This window comes from Talaromyces amestolkiae, assembly GCF_001896365.1.
Source record: "Talaromyces amestolkiae strain CIB chromosome Unknown scaffold5.1, whole genome shotgun sequence".
Classification (NCBI taxonomy): domain Eukaryota; kingdom Fungi; phylum Ascomycota; class Eurotiomycetes; order Eurotiales; family Trichocomaceae; genus Talaromyces; species Talaromyces amestolkiae.
The window spans coordinates 1,067,065-1,089,555 of NW_024468041.1; the positions used below are offsets into that span (position 1 = coordinate 1,067,065).

The 22,491-nt window shown below is 47.5% G+C and overlaps 5 protein-coding genes across 5 annotated transcripts; 2 read left to right on the plus strand and 3 right to left on the minus strand.

The window, feature by feature from the left end:
• Positions 1-264: 264 nt before the first annotated feature.
• On the minus strand, positions 265-2,491 carry BHQ10_003464 (uncharacterized protein; the record flags this gene model as incomplete). The annotated part of the gene is made up of 3 exons (XM_040875723.1): positions 265-668; positions 722-1,985; positions 2,045-2,491. The coding sequence occupies 3 exons, from the start codon at positions 2,489-2,491 to the stop codon at positions 265-267; spliced, it is 2,115 nt and encodes a 704-aa protein (XP_040731968.1).
• Positions 2,492-3,132: 641 nt separating this feature from the next.
• BHQ10_003465 (uncharacterized protein) lies at positions 3,133-7,156 on the plus strand (the record flags this gene model as incomplete). The annotated part of the gene is made up of 7 exons (XM_040875724.1): positions 3,133-3,746; positions 3,814-4,184; positions 4,236-4,475; positions 4,541-4,565; positions 4,620-5,219; positions 5,273-7,082; positions 7,133-7,156. The coding sequence occupies 7 exons, from the start codon at positions 3,133-3,135 to the stop codon at positions 7,154-7,156; spliced, it is 3,684 nt and encodes a 1,227-aa protein (XP_040731969.1).
• A 4,279-nt stretch (positions 7,157-11,435) lies between these two features.
• BHQ10_003466 (uncharacterized protein) lies at positions 11,436-11,906 on the plus strand (the record flags this gene model as incomplete). The annotated part of the gene is made up of 1 exon (XM_040875725.1): positions 11,436-11,906. One exon carries the CDS (start codon positions 11,436-11,438, stop codon positions 11,904-11,906), a length of 471 nt encoding a protein of 156 aa, XP_040731970.1.
• Positions 11,907-12,765: 859 nt separating this feature from the next.
• BHQ10_003467 (uncharacterized protein) lies at positions 12,766-17,625 on the minus strand (the record flags this gene model as incomplete). The annotated part of the gene is made up of 1 exon (XM_040875726.1): positions 12,766-17,625. The coding sequence occupies one exon, from the start codon at positions 17,623-17,625 to the stop codon at positions 12,766-12,768; it is 4,860 nt and encodes a 1,619-aa protein (XP_040731971.1).
• A 1,577-nt stretch (positions 17,626-19,202) lies between these two features.
• BHQ10_003468 (uncharacterized protein) lies at positions 19,203-20,853 on the minus strand (the record flags this gene model as incomplete). Its single annotated transcript, XM_040875727.1, has 4 exons — positions 19,203-19,513; positions 19,567-19,806; positions 19,857-20,594; positions 20,643-20,853. 4 exons carry the CDS (start codon positions 20,851-20,853, stop codon positions 19,203-19,205), a joined length of 1,500 nt encoding a protein of 499 aa, XP_040731972.1.
• Positions 20,854-22,491: the final 1,638 nt, after the last annotated feature.

Below are 22,491 nucleotides of genomic sequence, written 5' to 3' on the forward strand. Positions count from 1 at the left end.
CTGAAATATAGTTTCGGACGACGATCTTTTATTTCTGCGGTGAATGCCAATACCCGTGGACGAGATAAAATGGATCAGAACACAGAGGAAACTGCTACTGGACTCGCAATCGGGTATCTTGCTATTAAACAAATATATATATCACACATCCACAACCCCACAAGGTTTTCAGACGAATGTGACTAGCAACGCAATGCTAAATGATTGAAAATGATTGAGAACATAATTAACGCCGGTATTCCATGCTGTGAGAAAATCGCGAATCTATGAAGGCGGATGATTGTCTTCTTTTGCAGAGAATAACTGGCCAAACCAGTCTTTAATCGAGCTCAAGGTATCCTTGACCCCGTCATAGAATGACTGCAGTGACGAGGTTTCGTCGTCGACATCATCATTACCTTCGTCATCAAGATCTGATGGTGTTTCAGCTGAAACTTCCTGCGATGGAGGAGTTGCCACAGGCGCAGGAGATGTGCTTTTAGTTAATGGAGACGGGGATGGGCTCATGGTCGCCGCTGTTTGTGGAGGATCCGCTGGTGTATCAAGACCTGGGGCATCGTCGTCACTGTGCAGACCAATAGTAGTGAAGGGAAGATGCAATGTGCCGTTGTTGGGTAGCGGTTTGATTCCGATTGAATCGCAAATGAGATTGTATACGTTCACATTCTCTGTGAAAATTATTAGTAAATCGCAGCAGTAATAATGTGGATGGTGACCTTACCGAATTCTTCAACTCGACTGTTAGGAGGATGAGGAAAAGCAGGTCCTCGAGCGACGAAAATGGCTCGCATCAAGGGATGATAATTGTCATATCCATGAATGCCTCTGGGCCGGTAAGCAATGTCCTTTGCCAGTGCCTCTTGCACGTCAAAATCAGGTCGTTCCACGACAGCCCAACCAGCCTTAGGTATAACCCACAACGGTGCGATTCGGTCATTATTCGTAAAATGCCATCTCTCCGGCATCGTATCCTTGGTATAGATTTCTATCCCATCGGAATACTCCTCCGCCTTCTCTGCCAGCTGGGCTTTTAAGACATCCAAATCTTCCGGCGTCTTTGGCCGTATACCTCTCAAAGGCCAACCGTCTATATACTCCACCAAGTTTACATCAATCAGATCATCCAGCTGGATAGTTCGTGATGTAGAAGTTGTAGCCATTCCATGATCAGAAACAACGACGATGTTGACTATATCAGTCAAATTTCGAGCTTCCAGCCCGTCTAAAATGCCCGCAAGCATGTCGTCTGCGTAGGTAATAACTGATCGAATCTCGGTGCTGTTCGGACCATAAAGATGGCCAGCAGTATCAACGTTCGGCACGTATGTTGCAATAAATTGTGGGCGAAGTTTCTTGACGCCTTCATCACTTTCTTCACCTGGGAAGTCAAGAAATTCCATAACCCGATCGACTTTACGCGAAAGAATCTCTGTTCCATTGAACTTGTCGTAGAACGTCGGATCCATGTTACCAATGTGTGCCTCTGAGCCTGGCCACATATGAATGGCAGTACGGATGCCTTGCTTCTCAGCCGTCGCCCAAATAGGCTCTGCTGTCCACCACTTTGCGTTATCACTAAGCCCTGGTTTGACGGTGAAATATTCCTCAAGGTTTGGATCATAGAAATCATTTGCCACCATTCCATGACTCTCAGGATACAGACCGGTGACTAGCGTGAAATGATTTGGAAACGTGACGCTAGGAAAGCTTGGAACCATGAATCTCGGCGAAACACCTTCGGAAATGAACTTGCTCAAAGTCGGCGACAATCCACGATTCAGAAAATCGGCACGAAATCCGTCGAGAGATACGACGATGGTTGTTGGAGCGAAGAGCGCTGTCCCGTTCGAAAGAAGGTTCGGGCTAACCTTCTTCGTGACGTGCGTATCCTTGGAAGCCTTATATGCGCCGAGCAGGAGGATTAGGAAGAGAACGACGATGGCAGAAAACACTAGTGTGAGCCGCACACATAGACCTCGTTTCGGCTACATCGTGAAAATCGAGTATTAGCTTGAGATGGTACGTCTGACTTCCCTTGACTTACAGGTTTGTCCTGCCAATCATCCACATCCTTCTCATCTAAGTTGAAGGAATCAATGCTATCGACATCCGAGAAATCCCGGAAACCCTCTTCCATTTCGAACATAAGATCTCCTTCTTGGTGCGGTTTGCCTTGTATGCTCCTCTTTCTCTCTCGCCGCCGACTGCGATCCCGCTTCCCTATACGTACGGGACCGGACGTTGGGCTAAAAATACGTCGCAACCCATCTGCTGGGCCACTTCTCACGAGTAGCTTCTCCATCTCCTCTTCCTCCTCTAATACAGTTTTGTCATGCCTGGCAAGCTCCATCGACGATCGATTCGCGCGCAGAAACTCATCGTCTTCGGAATCGGAGTCTTGTTCTGATAGCGATCGCGGAGACGTGACATCGTCGTCGTAAGCGGATGGCGAAAGGAGATCATGGTCTCGAAGTTCTTGCCTGGAAGGCATGGTCAAATCAAACGTTTTAAAGGCTCGGTCGCGATCGAGTGTGCGCCGTGAACCCGAATGAGCGTTGTCTTGCTCCAAAGTTGGAGGTTTGATCGGTGGAGGCACGGAGATAAGGGGGCGGTGGGTCAGATGGGATTACCCTACTAAACGGTATTTTACAGTTATGTCAGTATTGTTGCCTGAAGTCTCAGGCTGTCAATGCGCAGCTTCCCCAAGAAATAAAACATTAAGATCATTCATTCATTCACCTAAATATCTTCCTCTCACTACAACATCACCCAAGCTATCTATCTTCATGTGACACTGTGAAGAGTCAGTATGCGCAAAGCATAACTACGACTTTGTGTGCAATGAAGACCATCATTCAACTGTCCCAAAGATGTCAAAACTGTCTGTACAGCCTTGTTTGGGCTGTGACCTAAAAAGTCAGCCTTGTGTTGGCACTGGAATTTGTGGTCTATCATGCATACCCCTGCTAGTGTGTCTTCCAAAACCATGTATTTAAATTTTTAAACTTTGATTCCGTCACTATTCCTCCAGATTCTTCTCAGTCGTTCAACCTTGACCTCCTCCACTGGTAAGGGGAGTCACACGAGCGACACATGAATGCAGGTCAAGTTCACGGAAGAAACCAGAGTGATATGGCAGCTGAAGAGCAGACTGTCCCTCATGATGATTTTACCGTCGCATGGATCTGTGCACTGCCGTTGGAAATGGCCGCGGCTATAGCGATGTTGGATGAGAGATTTCAAGAACTACCCACGGACTCAAGAGACCACAACACGTACATCCTTGGCAGGATCAAGAGCCATAATATTGTTATTGCATGTTTACCTTCTGGAGTGTATGGCACGATCTCGGCATCAATACTGGCTTCGCAGATTCAACATACATTCAAGTCAATCCGCTACAACCTCATGGTGGGAATTGGCGGAGGAGTCCCTAGCAAACAGGCTGATATTCGTCTTGGGGATGTGGTAGTTAGCAAACCATCAAGAGACTTTGGCGGCGTGATACAATATGACTACGGTAAAACGGTGGGCGAAAATAAATTCCAGAGAACTGGAATGCTGAACAAACCGCCACCGATCCTCCTTACGGCAATTAGCAAAATGCAAGCCCAACATATGCTGGGATACAGTCAAATATCGAGGCACTTGATCACGGCATCAACGGATCTCCCATCGTCGAGGGATATGTTCACATATTGTGGCATGGAACAAGACATTTTATTCGACCCTATCTACGATCATTGGTATGTTTGATACTTTATACTGGCCCATGGATTCAATTCTCTTTTTAGATATGACTCACCTCACTAGGGACGAAGAGAAATCCTGCGAACGTTGCGACAAAAAGATGATCATTGAGCGACCTCCTCGAGCAAATAATGGCCCCGTTGTACATTATGGCCTGATTGCCTCTGGTAATCAGGTAATGAAACATGCGCCGACCCGGGATACGCTAGGCAAGGAACTCGGAATATTGTGTTTTGAGATGGAGGCATCTGGACTGATGGATAATTTCCCATGCCTGGTAATTCGAGGCATTTGCGATTACGCCGATTCACATAAGAACAAAAAGTGGCAGAAATATGCTGCAGCGACAGCGGCTGCCTACGCAAAGGAGCTCCTTTGTCTGATACACCCTAGCTGGTCAAGGCAAATGCCGGTCGCAAATTCTATTATCAAATGTGAGTTGGGCTAAAGGAGGTGGTAGACGAAATTTCTAACCAATCCGTCAGTAAATCCCCACTACTGGAGTCTACAGACAAGAGCCGCAGGGCCTCTTGTTCAGAGCTTGCAACTGGACGAAGAGGTTGAATCTATTCTTCAACGTATATCCAGCTACGATCATGAAAAGATTCATCAGAGGCTTTCTCGAAAGAGGCTTGCTGGAACTACACAATGGTTTACAGACCATCCGAAATTTAGAAATTGGTTTGAGAAGAAGCAATTTCCTTGTTTATGGTGTACGGGGAAAAGTAAGTCTTATTCTCGCCACTTAGATTTCACTCTCCTGAATTCCTATTGACTTTCGCATTTTCAGTTGGCTCCGGGAAAACGATCGTAGCGTAAGAGCTTCCAAAGGAGTTGAACTTATTTAACTTCTAACAAGGCACTGTCAGATCTACAATTATCGAAATGGCAAAATGTCGTGCTGAGAATGGTACATTGACAGTGTTCTTTTATTGCGGCGAAGCCAATGGCGAGAACCAGGCAATGGCAGTCATGTCCAGTTTAGTGAAGCAAATTTGCGACTATCTTCTGTCAACATCAAGCCCTATTCCGCAACGAATTGAACGAGAAATGAAGAAATATTTCGGGCCAAAGCGCATGAAGCCTGACTTTGAGGACATCGAAAACATATTTTCTTGGTTGTTTCCTCACGTTCCAAACACTATTTACGTCCTTGATGGCCTCGACCTCGCGGAATCAGGACAAGCAAGATCCATTCTAAAATGTTTCAGATCTTTGTTCTGCGATGATAATTCGTCTCACGGATCACAGATACTACTGGTCAGCAGAGAACAAATGCCGGGATTCATCAGTATCTCAACTTTTTTCCCCGGCATACAAATCATATCAACCTCAGCAAATGTCTTCGGGGATATTGAACTCTACATCGAAGAAGGCATGAATGACAAAATGATGATGAGAAGGCTGACCGATGATATGAGCTTATTAAGTGAGATGAAGCTTACTCTAATGACAGAATCTTCAGGCATGTATGTTTAACATTTTCTCTCATTGATGCCAAATTATCCTTCTAACATGTTAGGTTTTTATGGGTATACCTTCAGATGGAAATCATCTGGGATACATGCTTTACGGATGCAGAAATACGATCTGCACTCCAGTCGTTGCCGAAGGACTTGGAAGAGACCTATAGGCGCTGTATGCATCGTATTAATCTTCACGATCCGCGCACTCTCAAAACTCTTACCTGGGTCAGCTTTGCAAACAATTCTTTGCATATTGAGGAGTTGAAGGAAGCTGTAGCATTCAGTCTATATGATACAAATTGGGATAAGGAGCAGCTGCCACGAACTGACTTTATCCTCGGATCCTGCGCGAATCTTATCACTATGGATCCAACTGACTACAGCATTCACTTTGCTCACTCTTCAGTCAAGCAGTATTTGGAGAAAGATAGCAAAGATCTTTGCGGATATCCTTTAAGCCGAATCGAGGGCGATCTAAAATGCGGCGAATTTTGTATTGCTTATTTATCCTTTTCAGATTTCTCTTTGCAGCTTGACAGACCGCGAAAAACGACGGCATTAGTGAGACTCCCGGATCCCGTGCTAGTGGCACGAAAAGCCGTCGGCTTTGCATTTAACAGTCGCTTGCTTAGCAGAAATCGGGGTCAGGGCCATTCCGCCACCATTTCATTCAATATCATACCTCCTTCTTCCAAGCCGGATGGGACGAAATATAGATTTCTTGATTATGCAATTGAGAACTGGGCTTTGCATACTAGAAACATAACAGCAGAGTCACCTGTTTGGGATAAGTATGAGCGGCTGGCAACAACATTTAGTGAGACGTGGAACTTTCATTCATGGGTACCCAGCAGTCCCGTCCCATCATCTCAGATACACGCTATGTTTGCATGGGCGGTAGTGGAGCAACACGAACCTCTTCTTTCAATTCTATCAACCTACAGCTCTGAATTGCAGCATGTCTGTAATATTCCCTTGTCTGAGAATGGTCTTTCTGCTCTCCACTTTGCCTCAAAATCTGGACTGGGAACAATCTTTCAGATGTTGTTAAATATTTGCGATGTAAATCGACGAGACAAAGAGGGCTATACAGCCCTTCATTATACATCCGTCGAAGGGCATGTTTCGATTGTTTACATGCTTATGAGAAAGGAGGGAGTAAATGTTGATATACGGTCGAATGCCGGGCTAACTCCACTTTGGTTGGCCGCTAGCAATGGCCACAATGAGGTTCTGGAAGCTTTTTTGAAACCTACGGTGGATATAGAGGCTCCAGAAAATTTTCCTCTGCCAAAAGCCAACATTGAGGCGAGAGGCGTTGGTTACCGGACGCCGCTAATACAAGCTGCAAAAGAAGGGCATTTGGAAGCAGTCAAGGTTCTTTCCTACTACGGCGCTGATACTGAAGCTCGAGATGCAATCGGCTGCACATCTCTTGCATGGGCTATCATGGGACTACATTACCACGTCATGGATTTCTTTCTTGAACGTGGCTTGACCTGGGTGCCGGTGATTGTTGGATACGAGGATAGTTTTCCGATGCCTTTACGAGCCTCCATTAACACCATAAACATCCGCGTAAAAGATCTCGACCATCGTGCACCTTTTTCCTGGGCGGCTGTTAATGGCCATCCAGCTGTGTTGAAGCTTCTCCTGGGCAAAGGAGCAATGTCAAACAGCGGTGCTATCCACAATAATAGCGCACTTCTCCAGACTTCCAAGAATCCAATAACTGAAGCAATCATGTCCCTTCTTGAACAGCAGACAATCAATGAATTCATCGAGCTCTCATTTAAACCTATTCCTAGGCGACGAATTAGATGGAGTGGTTACATGATGTCATTTAATCTGCCTGATCACGACGGTGTATGGAGGTACTTTGTTCTCCGTGAAAGCTCATTGACAGTCTATAAAAGCTGGGCGACAGTTTCGGAGGATGAAATGCTGACGTCGCTCGATATGCGGTTTTCTTCCCCAACATTGGCCCGTCCACCTTGTGATCTCTGCGGTCTTCCTCCTAAGAGATCCCGGTTGGAAGTTCCAAGGCCCTCTGGGGTTTATGATGACCAGCTACACCATTTTTTTATCGGCCACGTTTCTCACATAATTAATGATAGAATTCTCCATCAATCCGAGCAAAAGTGGCGATGTTTTCATTTTGCTGTAACAACCGAGCGAGAACAAATTGACTGGGTGCGCGAACTTAGACTTGTCAGAGCTTATTGAACCAATGGCTTAATCGTTTCTTAATCGTTTCTAAACAGCAAATCTGTGGCTGGACTTGGATGAAAAGAATATAATAGTGATTGGGTACTCTATACTCTATGGGACTTCAATAAAAATACCGATAATAAGTAATCTAATATGTATTATCACAGAGAAAAGAGTAATCTATGAGTTCATCCTGCTCCTCCGTGGAAAGATGCACTTCATCCACTCATTCCACGTTCGCTCATTGAGGCCTTTAATTGTCAGTAATAAGTCTTACATGCCATAATAGAGAAGTCCTTACCATAGATGATTGAGTCTGCCAAGCCTTGGATCACAATACAGGCCTGTTGATCCCACGATTATCAATCTCGTCGATCAAGAATATTTAACACAAAGAATAGGCTCATACCTTATCCACGCAGTTGATGCCTAGTGGAGTTGAGTGGCCTGACGTTCCTTGGTAGATTCGGATGGCAGTCGGAATAGTCCACACGAGCATGTAGAGGACAGGATACATCATCATTCGTACGGCCACCTTGTTAGAATCACGCGTGTTAGCTCGAGCTAAAACCATATACATACCCGCTTTGAAGATAGGACGTACCTTTTTCAACTTCGAACTCGGGCCACTGCGGTGGACATTCGCCATAGCTGATCTTGAGTCCGAAGTATGAGGGTATAAATTTGTCTGCGGGTCCTTCTGCTGCAAATCAATATGGTGGCTCATCCGGTGGTGTCCTGACAATATAATCGTTGTGTCTTCTTCGGTGCTTTCCAACTGTTTCTGTATCCGGAGGAGAATGTACGTGAGACGGAGATAGAGAGCGATGATGAGGAATATAATGAGCCATCTGGGAATGAAGTTGACGAGTAAACGAGTGCGATCGCTGGCGAACCAGCAGACTGTATCCCGACCATCGATGTTAGGAAGAGTGGAAAGAGACAGCAGGTGAAGAGTCAGACTCACAGCCTCCAATGTTCTGGTATTCGACCAATACCAGACCAAGAACGGCCCATATGATCGATAACACCCAGGGCCACAAGCAAACAATCAGAGGGTGGTCTTGTAGCCACCCGTAAAGACGTTTGTGATTTGCGAGGATGCTATATGTACAGATCGCGATGTTGAGAACCCAGTAGTCGGCTAGGCCATACCACGAGCAAATTAGCATATTCTCATTTCGAATGGGTCGATTCGAAATGAAATCTAGGAATACATACTTTGTATCACAAAAACCTGCGTCATGAAGCCATTGAACGAACAGAAATTCTTTTGAGGCTCTAACCAAATCTTTCTGCCAGAGAGATTCATACATGCCGACAGCATGAAATTCAGAGCCATTGCAAAATCGCTTACACCAAGGCCTATTCACAAATTAGGATAGACACTTCAACCGGTGTGGTACATGATTACAGACCAAGTGTTAACTGATGTCGAAATGTTCGTAGTGACGTGATAAGCTAGATTATGTAAAAATATCAGTGAAAACTTCTTCGAGATTGTAATAGTTCGCACATGAGAGAATATCCAACAGTGAAGCTCAGTATCATCCATGCTGCTCCCAGAACAGATAAAATGGAGACAACCAATATAACAATTGACACAACATTCTCCCCCCTCAGTGAGTCCGGCGCCGATAAGGCTGTCATTGTTGTAGCAGGTATACGCCTACCCAGCAGGTAGGCAAATTAGACTTAGGTATATAGTATGGAAAGAGACGCAAAAAGAATCATTGATCATCCATTTTCCATCTCGAACGGAAGATTCAAAGTCATCATATACCATCTACCAACACTTTGTAGTAACAACATGACAAGGAAAGGGGTCTGTTGTATCAAAGCTATGTATCCAGTTTATTTTCTTTTTCCTCTTATCATTCGTCAAAGCGAAATGTCATACGAGGATATCCGATGGTGTTGCAATCCTTATCTCTGTGCCCTTGAGAACTGCAACAAATACCCTAGCCCTAAATTATAGCTCGATGGTGATCTCCGCGGAACGCGACAAAATCGAACATGATCACACTAACGGATGCCCGATCTGGCCAAGCGCGTGCGTAGAATAGTGACAGGGGATGACCCCACGAGCTGACATGAGCCACAATCAAGCATTTAATTTGATGATGTTGAAGTTCCGAGATCCTAAAGTAAAAAGCCAGTTGTGGCCCTGATAAGGAAATGGTTCTCGTTTCTGCGGGACTACTGATTTGCACCCATCTAAAGGAATGGATTTTGTGCAGCGCGAGTCATTCCAACTTTGTCCTTATATGTGAAAACTGGAGATATAAAGGTAGTATTAAGAGACCCGTCGTCAGATTAATTGGTAGTTCTTCGACCCATGCAATCTTGACCCCAAGTTAGTGCGATTCCATGGTTTTTGATCTCCGAGGGATGTCGATTTTTGCTATGGACCATCCCACCCCGTCACGCTTCATTTCGCATACTCCTCAATGGCACTAATCAGAAACATCGGGATGAAATAGATTACCTTAATGATGTCAAGTCTAATTTTCTTCTTTTCCGGTGTGCCCGAATGAGGTGGTTAGAAGAAAATCTGAATTCATCGGTGACAAGGTTTTCTTAGGGTAGAGGTAAAGCTACGGCTTAGGGTTCAAAGATCTAATCGATTTTGAGCTCCTATTATATACTTTGTACATAATAACTAAGGCAATACTACATGGTTCTAGTAACCAGGTACATTCCTGCTCTACTGGTAGATCACCTCGCACTTTCGCCGCTTCCCGTGTGGTACGTGACCAATGACATCCTTCAAAAGAAAAGAAAATCGAAAAAGAAAAGTGACTCCACCCAAAAGACTTCAATGCCTAAGGAAGCTTGGGACTATTTGATAACATAATTTCGAGGCGCAGTGGGCGGCTAGAGATCTTAACAGTATTGATGTGGTGAAAGTCTGCGGATGCCATCCGGAGATAAATGTACAATGGAGAATATTGTAGCCACAAGCGCGGTATCATCTCGATTTTACCTGTCTGATAATTCTGATACCAAAATTAAATAAATATGAAATGATGAAAAAGTATGTGTGCTTGATTGCGAAGAACATGCATATCATGCATCGAGGCAACAACCGATAACGGTCCGATTGCCGCTTTCGGAAATTTTCTGAACCCTCACAACACGGTCGTTTCTCTGTCCAAAGCTGAAACCTTGACACGGATTGTACATCAAAGCAAAGCCATTACTTTTCATACTTTTATTCATTCGGTGAACGGTCTTCAACTGCCGACCAATGCATTGAGTAATGTCACCCATTTACCAATCCGAGTTTGGCGTACAAACGTCACCCTCAATAGTAGTGACTCCAAACTAGCCTAAAAAAAGCATCTTGGCCCAGAATGTACGTGATTAACAATCAGAATCCTAAAAAGGCAAAGATATACATCGATCAAGTCGCATTCAGGCACAACTTCTAAACATAGAACCCAGTGCCTAGTCACACTCGCTGGAACAGGCTAAACCACGTTCCAGACCAGGTACCATCATTGTATCATGCAACACTCCAAATATTTCAGAAAGGTACAGCATTACATCGTTCCTGAATCCCTCTACTATGACGTCGATCCAGACGTGAATGTGTGTCCATTTCCGGAAAGAGGGCTCGCAGGTCACGTGATGTCGATGAGAACGAGTTATTTTTTCATTGGGAGTTGTATATCGACGAGTCAGAGTATGGCTAGTATTCTCACGTATGAATACTAGATCTTAATTAGGTAATAGGAACAATTTAAAATCCCACATTGCTACCCCAGACGATCCGCTTTCAGAAAGATGAGAGGATGGAGATTAGTGATTGGTGTACCTTGAGGTTGAATTGAGATTAACATGGAATATCTTCTCCATGCGCCTGAATATTTAAAGCCCTGAGTAAGCCTCATGTTGTACAAAATCCTTTCCTTTTCAAAAAAGTTCTCTCTCTACCTCTTATCAGTGCCTATAACATCATCTCTACCTTTAACACGCCAACGCGTTCCTGAACCAATATCAACCATGCATTTCACTCTCCCAACCTTGACCCTCCTCGCACTCGGCGCTACTGGCGCCGTCGCCGGCTCTGGAGGCAACAACCAACAGTACTCCGTCCATGTCAGCTCAAGCGCAAGCGCAAGCCACTCCAGCTATTCCCACCCAGCAGTCACAACACCCATCCCGACAAACAGCTCTAGCAGCAAAGCCGTTCCTAGCAAGACCTACACTGCGCCATCTAAGAGTTCTTCGGCTGTGAAGCCTAGTAAGACTGCCACCGGTGGTGGTGGTGGCAGTGGAGGTTCCGGCTCCGGCTCTGGATCAGGATCAGGATCAGGATCAGGATCAGGAGGAGAGGGAGAGGGAGAGGGAGAAGGCGAAGGAAGTGTCCCCACCTACGTTCCTGGAAACCCAGCTGCCAGAGTTGATGCCCAGGGAGCTACGTTCCTTGGTGCTGCGCTCGGTGTCGTTGGCGCTTTTGCCGCTTTGGTTTAGATGATCTATGCCTGGATGTTTGTGTTCAGGTATTGATTGGATTTAGTGGCTTTGACGTTTTTGGTTCGGTTGCAAATCGAAAAGCGGGGAAGAAAGGCGCAAGAAAACGGAGCATATGGGCAGTCATATTATGAAGATTCGGCGTTATTAATGGCGGTGTATTTGTTTTGTTGGAAGTTTTATCGATTGAAAAAAAGAGACATACTTAAATTAGCAGTCATTTGGGAAACATATTGTCGTTGATGCTTATTGAATTTTTTAATTGTTAAGGAGATAATCAAATTATTGCAAGAAACACACTGTCAAATTTGACCTATCACCCCTCGTATGATCTAATACAGATTCCGAAAACTGCATTCACACAGACCTTTGTGTGCTCAGAGTCTACAACAAGGTTACAAAATCCCTTATCGTGTGTAAATCTTGTGTTTGAAGATCCAAACGAATTACTATTTTGTCTGCGCAGTCAGTAGGTCAATCAGGGCTCTGTGCCGAATCAGGATACCCCCTTCCGAAAACGGAAATGTTCCTTTTTAACCTCATCCGGCAATCTAGAAACACAATCCGACAAGCAGCACGAAAAAAATCGCAATCAGACTTCTATCGTTAACTTATTTTCAAAATTGGAACTCGATTTCATTACAGATACATACATTTTCATAAGCTTTTGAGCCAAACAAAACAACTGGCAGCTAAGGAACCAGCAAACTGCTCCGCCCATATTAAACCTGCCGCGCAGCGGATCTATGCAACGCAACGCAACGCAATGCACCTCTCCCTAAAAATCACTTGAGACGAACGCCCATATATGCAAATTATAAACAAAACATAAGAAAGAAAAAAATACAAATGAAAAGATTTAACTCGTCTCAATCCAATTCCTCCACTCACACATACAACCCCCCGTCCCTCCATCAACAGGACTTTCCTGATCAGGCGTTGCGCCCGACGCAAGCGCAGCGGCAAGCACAAAGTAATCCGGAGAAGGGGAGACGATAGATCCGCCTGAGTTGCGTTGTTCGGCTTGCAGTTTTGGGTTTGTGAGGTTGTAATACGCCCCTGCCACGGCACTAGAAGAGGATGAGGAAGAGTTTTGTTGCTCGATGCCGTAGCAGTAGGCTAGTTTCTCGGTTGCGATGCCGCCGTGGCGGTCGATTGTAATTGTGATTGGGTAGGGGAATGAGCCGGGAGAGGTAAAATTGTTTGCTGAGGAGGTTGCGATTGAGCTGCTTGTTGACGATGCGGTTGCTACTGATGCTGACGTCGTCGATGATGATGATGATGATGATGATGATGATGATGATGATGATGATGAGTTAGTAGCGGTCGTATTCGAGAGAGCACTGAGACTCATGTGCGTCACGTTCTGTGGCTGGGTCCATATCTGTACTAAAAAGCGTGTCTGAGACCATGTGCAGCGAACACTTGCCTCTGTCTCTGTGCTGCCGCCATTAACGTCTCGCGAATCGGTATCTGTGCTGCCGCCAGTGATCGGCGCGTCCGAGGCAAGGAATATGCTCTTGTCAAAGTACGTGAAAAAGCCGTAGTGTTCGGTGGGAAGGCCGCGGTTGTAGAGTTTGATGGGTTGTTGGATGGGTAAGGGGTAGAGAGTTGCTGCTGCTGCGGTACCGTCGGATGCTAGATCAGGGGCGGGGATGAGGTTGGCTACGTTGACTTCGGGGGTTGAGGAGCTAGTTGTTGTGCTGGTGCCGGTTTGTGTCTGGGTGCCGGTCTCCGTCTTGATGACGGCTGTGCCAGTTGCTGTCCCCGTTGCACTTTGAGTAGTACCAGTACCAGTACCAGTCCCAGTCGCAATCGCAGTGCCTGTCCCTGTCGAGGTTGCAGCCACCGTACTTGACACATCTCTCTTCACATACTCCGCCGACGCGTTCGCCACATCGACCGGCGATAAAAACGTAATATAAAACGGCGTATCCTCCCCCTGAAACGGCGTCGTGACATTATCCGTCGTATTCCCCAGAAATATCTGATCCACCAACCTTGGCGCCGCCGGCGACGCAGTCCAGTCATCCCTTCGAAATATACCTCCCCACGACCTTTTCGTCGTGGTCGAATTGGCAGTACTATTTGACAATAATGAAGAATCATTCCTGAAGCGAATTTCAATCCTGAAATTCGGTGCATCGGCTGCATATCCACCTGCATTACTGGCTTGTTGCTCAGGTGGTAGGGCGCAGCTCCAGATCGAGGTCGGCGCAACGCAGCTGCTTCTCTCCACGGCTGGTGCTGGCCCTGCAACTGTCATGATTCCAGTAGGAATGGGTGGAAAGCCAGTGATGTTCAACCACTGCGATTCCACTGACATCCTATCACCTTTCCGCGTAAGTGTGGTCGCGAGGGAGATCGATAGCACGATAACCAATATACAAAATGCGATAATAGCCGCATACCATCGTCTACGCGTTCGTTCCTCACGACCACCTCGACGGCCGAAACATCCTTTTTTAGGAATGCAACCTCTTCCGCGCCAGAAACCACCAACCTTTTTGGCGAGATTGTCTTCTTTTTCGAGGCGTTGGCGTCGAGCTTCGTTCTCGTTGCGCAGTTGCAGATCGGCTTCAGAAACGAACTGATTTCCTGCGGGACGGGGTGGTTCGGGTGCGTCACGCGGGTGTTCGCCGTTGTAGTAGTGATGGACATTGATGATTGTTCGGGGTTCGCTAGGTCGAGAAATGGATGCTGTGTCACTGAAGTCCATATCGCGGGTGCGTTGACTAACGTCGGACATGGGGATGCCGCCGCGACTCGTCATTGCTTGTTGTAAGCCGGGTGAAACTGGTCCTGGTGCGACTGGGGCTCGGTCATGGTGTTCGGATTGATCGCGTGCACTGTAGGTAGGAAGACCTGGTTGGCGAGGTGCGTTTCGAGAATATGGCGGTAGCACCGACTCGGCGTCTGACTCATCGGCAGGAGCATCTGTAGCGCTTTGTTGCGGTGCAGCAGAAGAAGGAGGCTGAGGAACACGTCGTGGTGCTAAGAACGGGGTTGGTCGACTGAACGAGGGTACTGGTCCTGCATCTCGTTCCGAAAATGGCCCTGGTCGTAAAACTGGCTCCTCAACTTCCCGTGATTCAGACATTGGCACCGGTGCTGCAGGTGGCATAGGTGGTGAAGCAACTCTCGTCATTCTGGGCGGAGACATGGCACGAGCAACTGGAGCAGGCTCCCATTGGTAGCCACCTGGTATTCCACGAGTTGCATCATCCGATGGAGGTTGAGGTGGAGGCATTGCAACTGGTCCACGCTCATCCACTGGCGCCGATTGTAATACTGGCATTGGCATAGGGACTGGGGCTTGAGGCGGAGGAGGKGCTGGTGCTGGAACTGGTGCTGGAGGCATTGGCATAGCCACCGGTTCAGGTGAGAATGCACGAGGCTGGGGAGGTGGTGGCATGGGCATGGGTACTGGTTCTGGAGAAAAAGCGCGAGGTTGAGGTGGTGGCATCATTGGCATTTGTACTGGTGGAGGAGCTGCCACAGCCGGTGCTGGTGCTGGTGCTGGTGCTGGTATGGGAGCGGGAGGAGCATATGGAGGAGCTGGTGCAGACACTGGAAGTGGAGCTGGAGCTGGCGGTGGACTCATTTCCCTTGGATAACTCACAGATGAAGGAGCAGGTGGTGGAGCGATACCTCTCTCCTCGACCGGTGGCAGAGTTACAGATGGCTCATATCGCGATCGCGGCGGCGGAGAAAACGACGCAACCGATCTCGAAGTCGGCCCCAGATCAGGAGACCGACTCAGCCCTCTCGACATTGCATGCTCTTTCTCTGCATCAGCTGGCGTATCCTCATCCTCATCCTCATCACTACTATCAAAAGACAGTAATTCTCGCGCATTACCCAACCCCGTCTTTTCCACCTCTTCTTCACCCTCGCCCTCTCCTTTCTCCCCATTTTCGTCATCTTTTTCTTCATCGTCGCCATCAACGACAACCTCCTTGACATCGCCCCTCTTCTCCAAAAATGCAATAAACGGATTATTCGCATCTCTCGAAGGATCAAACACAAACACGGCCAAACCCCCTTTTCCATTCTCCGCCTCCTCCGCCATCTTTTGTTCTGCCTCTTTCTCCGCAGCCTCAAACTCGGCCCTCTTTTTGGCAGAAGTCATCGAGCAGACGTGATTGATACACTCAAAATACGGATTTTCCTTATCATACAAATCATGCGCACTGGCCTGGTAATACTCTGCCCTTGCGCCATGGAATTCATAGTTGGGGACCATCTCATCGCCGATGCGAAAGACGCTTCGCGTTTTGTCTGCTTTCTCGTCTTCGGGCAGTGCTCTCGTCGAAGTTACATGCTCATCGTGAAAATTAATGCCCGCCATAATAGGCGGAACGTGTCGGGTCATATCTTCCGGTGTATCAGGCGAAAAATGCGATTTTTCTGCATCTGCGGGTGGAATGACAATCTTTTCGTCGTCCCACCAGTGTGTACTTTCTCCTTCGTCAGATGCGTTTGTTGGTTGACGTGGTGACAGCGCTTTACTAAACGAAACAGCCGATAATGGCGAACGAGCGGATCGCGTTTGATGCTGCTGAGGACTTAGCGCGGTGCGTCGACTGCTGACAGTATTTGAGCGACTGAGTAGTGGTGACAGGAGATATGTCCACCACCCTTGGGACTGGGGTCTATTTGCGTCGGAGGTGTTTACGCTTAGTTTGTGGAGGAGTTTTTTCTTCATGTTTTTTCTCGTTGTGGTCGGGGAGACGTCCTTCTCGGTTGATGAGACCTGCTCTTCGCCCTCGAACTCTGTGCCTGTCGATATAGGCCGTTGATGGTGAGGCTCAAAAGAAGTCGCGGAATGAAAGGCGGGAATAGCAGGCACGGGCGGCGCATCCTCGTCATACATTGGCTTTGGCGATGGCTGTGAGTAGATACTCGATGCGGCGCGAGGTCTGTGAAGCATTTCGGGACTGGTGCTCATGTCCATATGCATATCCATATGCCACGGCGGATGCTCTCGTGCAGGTGTAACAACTATCGAAGGTGTGGCCGGTGTCCGCGACGAAGCACTATCAATCGTCTCCCCAACTGCCGTCGCTGTATTTGTACGAGTCGATTGATCATACGGCACCGTCAACCCAATCATAATCGGTCTATCCGACGGCGACAATCCTTCTGCTCTGTCATGAACTGGCTGCTGCAGAGACTGCGACGACGAATTATAGTCCCCCAATCTCTCCTTTTCGCGTGCGTTCGCGATAGATTTCAAATCACTCAAATCGAGAAACGACGCCTTTTCACTCTGCGCATCACCACGCGAAAATTCGGTCATGAGCTGCAACCCCGCCGGCCTTTGCTGTTGAGTATTAGAACCCATATTCCGCATGACCTTGTCTCCCTGCTCTAACCGCGCACGTATAGCACGCTCAAATTCTGTCCTCGACAAGGCCGAATCAGCATGTAAATTCAAACTCTCACCCTTGCTACCGGTGCTTCCACTAATACCAGCGTTGACGAGTTTTGGCTGTGCTCTTGAGCCCTTCTCGCTGCCGCTGGAATTCTCTGGGCTGGGGATTTCTACCAAGATGGGCGAATCAAGCGGGAATCTTTCCTGATGCGGTGGCTGTAGATCGTTGATTTTGGAATTGTTGGCACCGGCAGGTATTTCGCCAGAGGTGTTGATGGTGAGGTTCATTGGATTCTTGGCTCGAGGACGATCATGTGCATTGTCTTGTGAAAGGGGAGGCATATTGTTAGATCGTTGAGTTGTTTGATTGAATCAGGACGAAAAAGGGTGGAAATGGAGATATAAGAGATGAGTAGATAGATACCATTCGTATACCCTATCCTTCTCGCTTGCTGCTACTACTCTAGCAGAGAGGCTATAGCCAGATTGTATCGTTCGGTGTGTGGGTGGTGGAAGAGTCACAGCGTGTGATGTCAATAGGACGGAAGAGTCAATAGAGATGAGAAGACAATAACCAAACAACAATAACAATGTCTGACAAACAAACAGACAGTAATAAACAAAACAAAGCACCAGGCTTTGTCAACGACACAAGTCTATTATCTATGAGTATGCAAAATGAATGCTTTTCAAGATGTATGCAGTCGCTGTTCGAGTATGTACGTAGTTGAGAGAAAGAAAAGAATATGCAAACATGCAATGCAACGGAAAATATCCAAGATGCAGCAGCTACAGAAATGCAAAAATGGAAAGCAGAAGAGAAAATACAGAAGAAAAAAGACCGGTCCAGCCATCTAGACCAAAATATCAACGTCGCCCAACGGCGCAAAGCTGCTACCAGGCTAGGTACGAGGAGAGAGTTACAGATCTCAGACCCAGCAACCAATAGACTCATTGCACTAGCCATGCACAATTATAGCAACAGCTCCTACTACATAGGCAGGTACGCGCAGGACTAAAGAAGAGGATCGACAAGAGTCCAGCCGGACCAGACCCTGTCAAGCAGCGTAACATGTCGCTCTGCTCATGGAGCGAGTCTCCTCCGCGATTGGCCGTCTGAGCGCACTGGTTGAGAGAATCCGCAGAGTCATCCATATTTCCTCCCAAAGCGAAATGACTCACAGGCGAAACAGTCAGAGGACAAAGAGAGAAGTTTCATCCCTTATACCAAAAGGCAAATGACAGGCCCTCGTTCATCGCCGCGACTTGATACAGAAAGCGTTAGCCGCCGCATCCACTTTCCATCTGCCCAATCAACACACGAAGAGAGCATGAGATCTGGGAGCTAGTCTACTTACAGCTAGACTCGATCATCTACTCAAGCTGGCAGGGCGGCTAATTGTTTCTATTCACAGAAAATTCCTCTCTTCTCTCTACAAACACAAACGAGCCAGTTATCTTGAAGTGAGACATCGATTACGCAGAAGAGTACGTATTTATATACTTCTACTTCCACTTCTACCCTGTCATGCCATATGAAACGTTTCAATGAGACAAGTCATTCGTAGTCGTCTATACGAACTCGTGTATCATTCCTATCCAGAGCAAACCAGCAAAACCGTAGGATATCAGAGGACCAACAAAGCAGAAACAAAACTCCCCATGATACAAATGTTGACTCGCAACGCACGCACCCGCCCATGATTTTGTCTTTTTGTACACGTTCCTTGCAAAGTATTGCCCAGAAAAAGAAAAATCCCCTCAACTCCGGTCCGCAGTGAATACAATATACCTAAACCTAATACCAAAACTTCCATGCCAGCCTTCAAGTCAGTCCGGAAGAAAGGGTAGATGTTGAAAATAGTGAATGATCTCATGATGCTCGATCGATGCAAACCCTTGCGCGACAAGTTGAAAGATTACCGCCGCTCCTCGGTATATTGCACCCCTTGCATTGCAGCGACAGAACCATTGATGAGCGGCGGCAGAGTCCGAGGCTGCTCGACCGCCATCCCGGACGCATACGTGGGGTACGACGTGGTCGGCGAGCCATTTGATGACGACGCCATGGAGTGAGGGTCAAACATGTTTTGTTGTTGCTGTCGCGATTGGCCGTTGACGTGTTGCGAGTTCAACTGTGCGCGTAGTTCTTGGACTTCTCGCTGGAGGTCGTTGTTCTCGCGTCGCGATGTCGAGACTTGTTTCTCTAGCGAGGAAATATACTCGATGGCTTATTAAACATTAGAAAAGAAACAAGATATAGGTGGCAGGAGGGGAAAATACCTCTAGTTAGGGTCTCCCACTTGCTGGACTTGTTGTTCTGGCTCTGCGGGAGTCGCATCCGCAACATCTCGAAACAATCCTTCATTTCGCTTCGTCGCTTGCGTTCTGCTAGTTTATGCGTGACCCGCAGCTCCGGAGTGCGGCTATACGGAGTAGCACCATTGGGAGATTCCGCCTCTCCCATCAGTCCGCGGACTTGCTTGTGCTGCAGCGAGTGATGATGTACATTTTGGGGCAATTCTGCAGATTGTCAGTATCGGACCAATGGCAACGCGACAATTTAGACACACCTTGCTGCCCGCGGGGTAGTCGGCCATCCACAGAAAATACACTGCTATTGAGCGATTCTGCCACACTCCCCTTGCGTGAAAATGAACCCTGCGGCGTCAACGAGTGGTCTTGCGAGGTCATGCTAGAACTCGAACGTGCAACATCGGGATCGGGAAAGGCGTACGCCATACCCGCTGTAGGGGCTTCGGCATTGTAGATTTCAGATCGCGGATTAGACGAGATGGCAGGCGCAGTACGGCCAGGCGGAAATCGCTGGTCGCCGGCACGAGGTCCTAATGGTGACAACGGCTGGGCACCATATCGAGGTCCTCGCATGCCATTGGCAGTCGTGTATTCGTTCGAAATACCGCGCTCTCTTTGCAGGCCCGATACTATCGACGATTGTGATGCGTTGGTGCTGTGGTATGGCGAAGTCGGGTTGATTGCTAATGCACTGATCCCTTGATTCATACGACTGTCGACGCTGCTCCGTCGGGATTCCGGCAACTCAATGATGCTGTTTCTGTGCGATGGCGCGTCAAAATTCTGGTTAATCGACGGCAGAGTAGAAGATTGCGCTTGTGTGGTAAAGGGAGGATTGGCGCCTGCTGGAGAGGGTGTATTGGAAGAGTCTTGAGCGAGAGGCGATCGCTCGGAAATGCCAGAATGGCGGTTCGGTGACGGTTGTGATGAGTTTAGAAATGACATTGAATGATAAGTGCCGGTTCCATTCGTTGTTTGCGAGTATGTAGATGATCCTGAGAAGTCAGTACGCTTCCTCTGCGAACAGCCTGCGGCCAACGTACTTGTACTTTGAGGCATAGACCAATTGCCCGAGTCCCGCTCGAGCGTGTTCATAGAGCTTGCTGGTGATTTTTCGCCTGGCGGAATGCCTCCGCTCATGCTGGCTGTCAAGGTAGAAATTGAAGGCAGAGTCTGCGACGAGGTCCCGACCGGAGGCGTGTGCAGACCCGGCTTGACATCCTCCCAGGGACGATGGGAAATAGACGATTCCATCATTATCAGTCGAGGTCAATTCTATTTCATGCCCTTGTAGTTTCGTGGTGAGTCAAGTCGAAAGTGCCATCAATTGCGTATAAGAGACACGTGAAGCAGATGGACGTTATAAACCACGCGAGGTTCTGGTATGCGTCAGGAGGCGTCGAATAACCAAGACCACGGGTTGGTCTGACGAGAAAGAAGGGATGGATTGTCAGTGGCGGTTCGTGGGCGGAAAAGACAGGCGCCAAGTGCAGATCAAGGAGGAATCCTCCCCTTGCTGTGTCTGGAGTAATTATTAGCACGAATGTTGCCTTTATTTACTTTTCGTTAAGTCGAAGGAAAACGAAAACAAGATCAAGGGACGTCTGAGACCAGAGGTCGTACCTGAATCTTTCAGACCACGCGTGCAAATGGACTGGTCAAATCAACACTGGATGGGTCGAATCGATACTGTGCGAATATCATACGCTGTAAGGTATATAGAAGTCGGGTTGCAACGTGACGTCGTAAACGAGGCGTGTCGCGAAAAAGAAACGAGAAAAAGAAAGAAAGGAGTTGAGTTGGTCGATCGGAGCGATTAAGTCGGAATCACAGGGGAGCGGGTTTTTATTTCTGCAGTATGCTGTGTATAGTCACTGCTGGACGATTGGCCTGCACCAAGGCGTGATAATTGATTGTGGTCAAAGTCGATAGTGTAGTCTACGGTCGGGTCGATTGTCTGTCTGAGCCGTGATGTTGCGCTGATTAGATCACGAGATCAGAGACAGGGACAAAGACAGAGTCAGGATAGAGATCGGATAGAGACTGAATGAATAAAACTGGCAGAGAGATGCACGTCGAGTAGGTTGTCTGGAGGAGAGAAAGCGAAAGTGACAGGTCCAAGTCCAAGAGGTAACCGATTTGGGCCATTACTCTGCCATCTGAACTGCTAACTTCGCCCACGTTTTTTGTCGCCTTGGTCCATGTGGGTCCAGGTCGAGGTATTACCATTACTTAAACTGAAGATTCGTCTTTCTAGCAACTGGCTACATAACTAGTATTCAATGTCATTGACCCATTGCACCTATACTATGTATACTATGGATACCCATGACTCCAGTTCTCCATGATTATTTCGCTCCAGCCAAATCAACCATTCTCGTGGTGACAAGTTGACAATGTGCGCCGTGTACTAGTATGATAAGTAGTATCCAGACTCAAAAGTGGGCAAATTTCGGAAAACTCAAAAAAACACATGGCTCAAGCTACGCTAGCCGCGTTGGGTCATTGTCCAATATTTGCGGACTTGCACAAAGCCGTAAATTACGAAATGATGTGCACTAGTGTATGGTACGGGCCAATGGACGGCTGTACGAATATTACAGGCTAACTCGACTGGGATTGAGGAACCACGAGGCCCATTCCGGGGATGACCACTGACCAGCCCGGAATAGGACGGAGGACGGAAGTGTAATTAAGTCCTATTACTAACATACGTAGCTAGTATGCGTGCATACACAGCAATACACTGATACCGTCAACCATGGTTGGTAAAGTCATGGAGGGTTACTCAACCCTCAGCGTATCGTCAAGACTGCGTACTTACAACAAGGTACGTGAGGAGGTACCTGGTAGTCGTACTTGGTACTACTCCGTACACGTACGATGTATGCA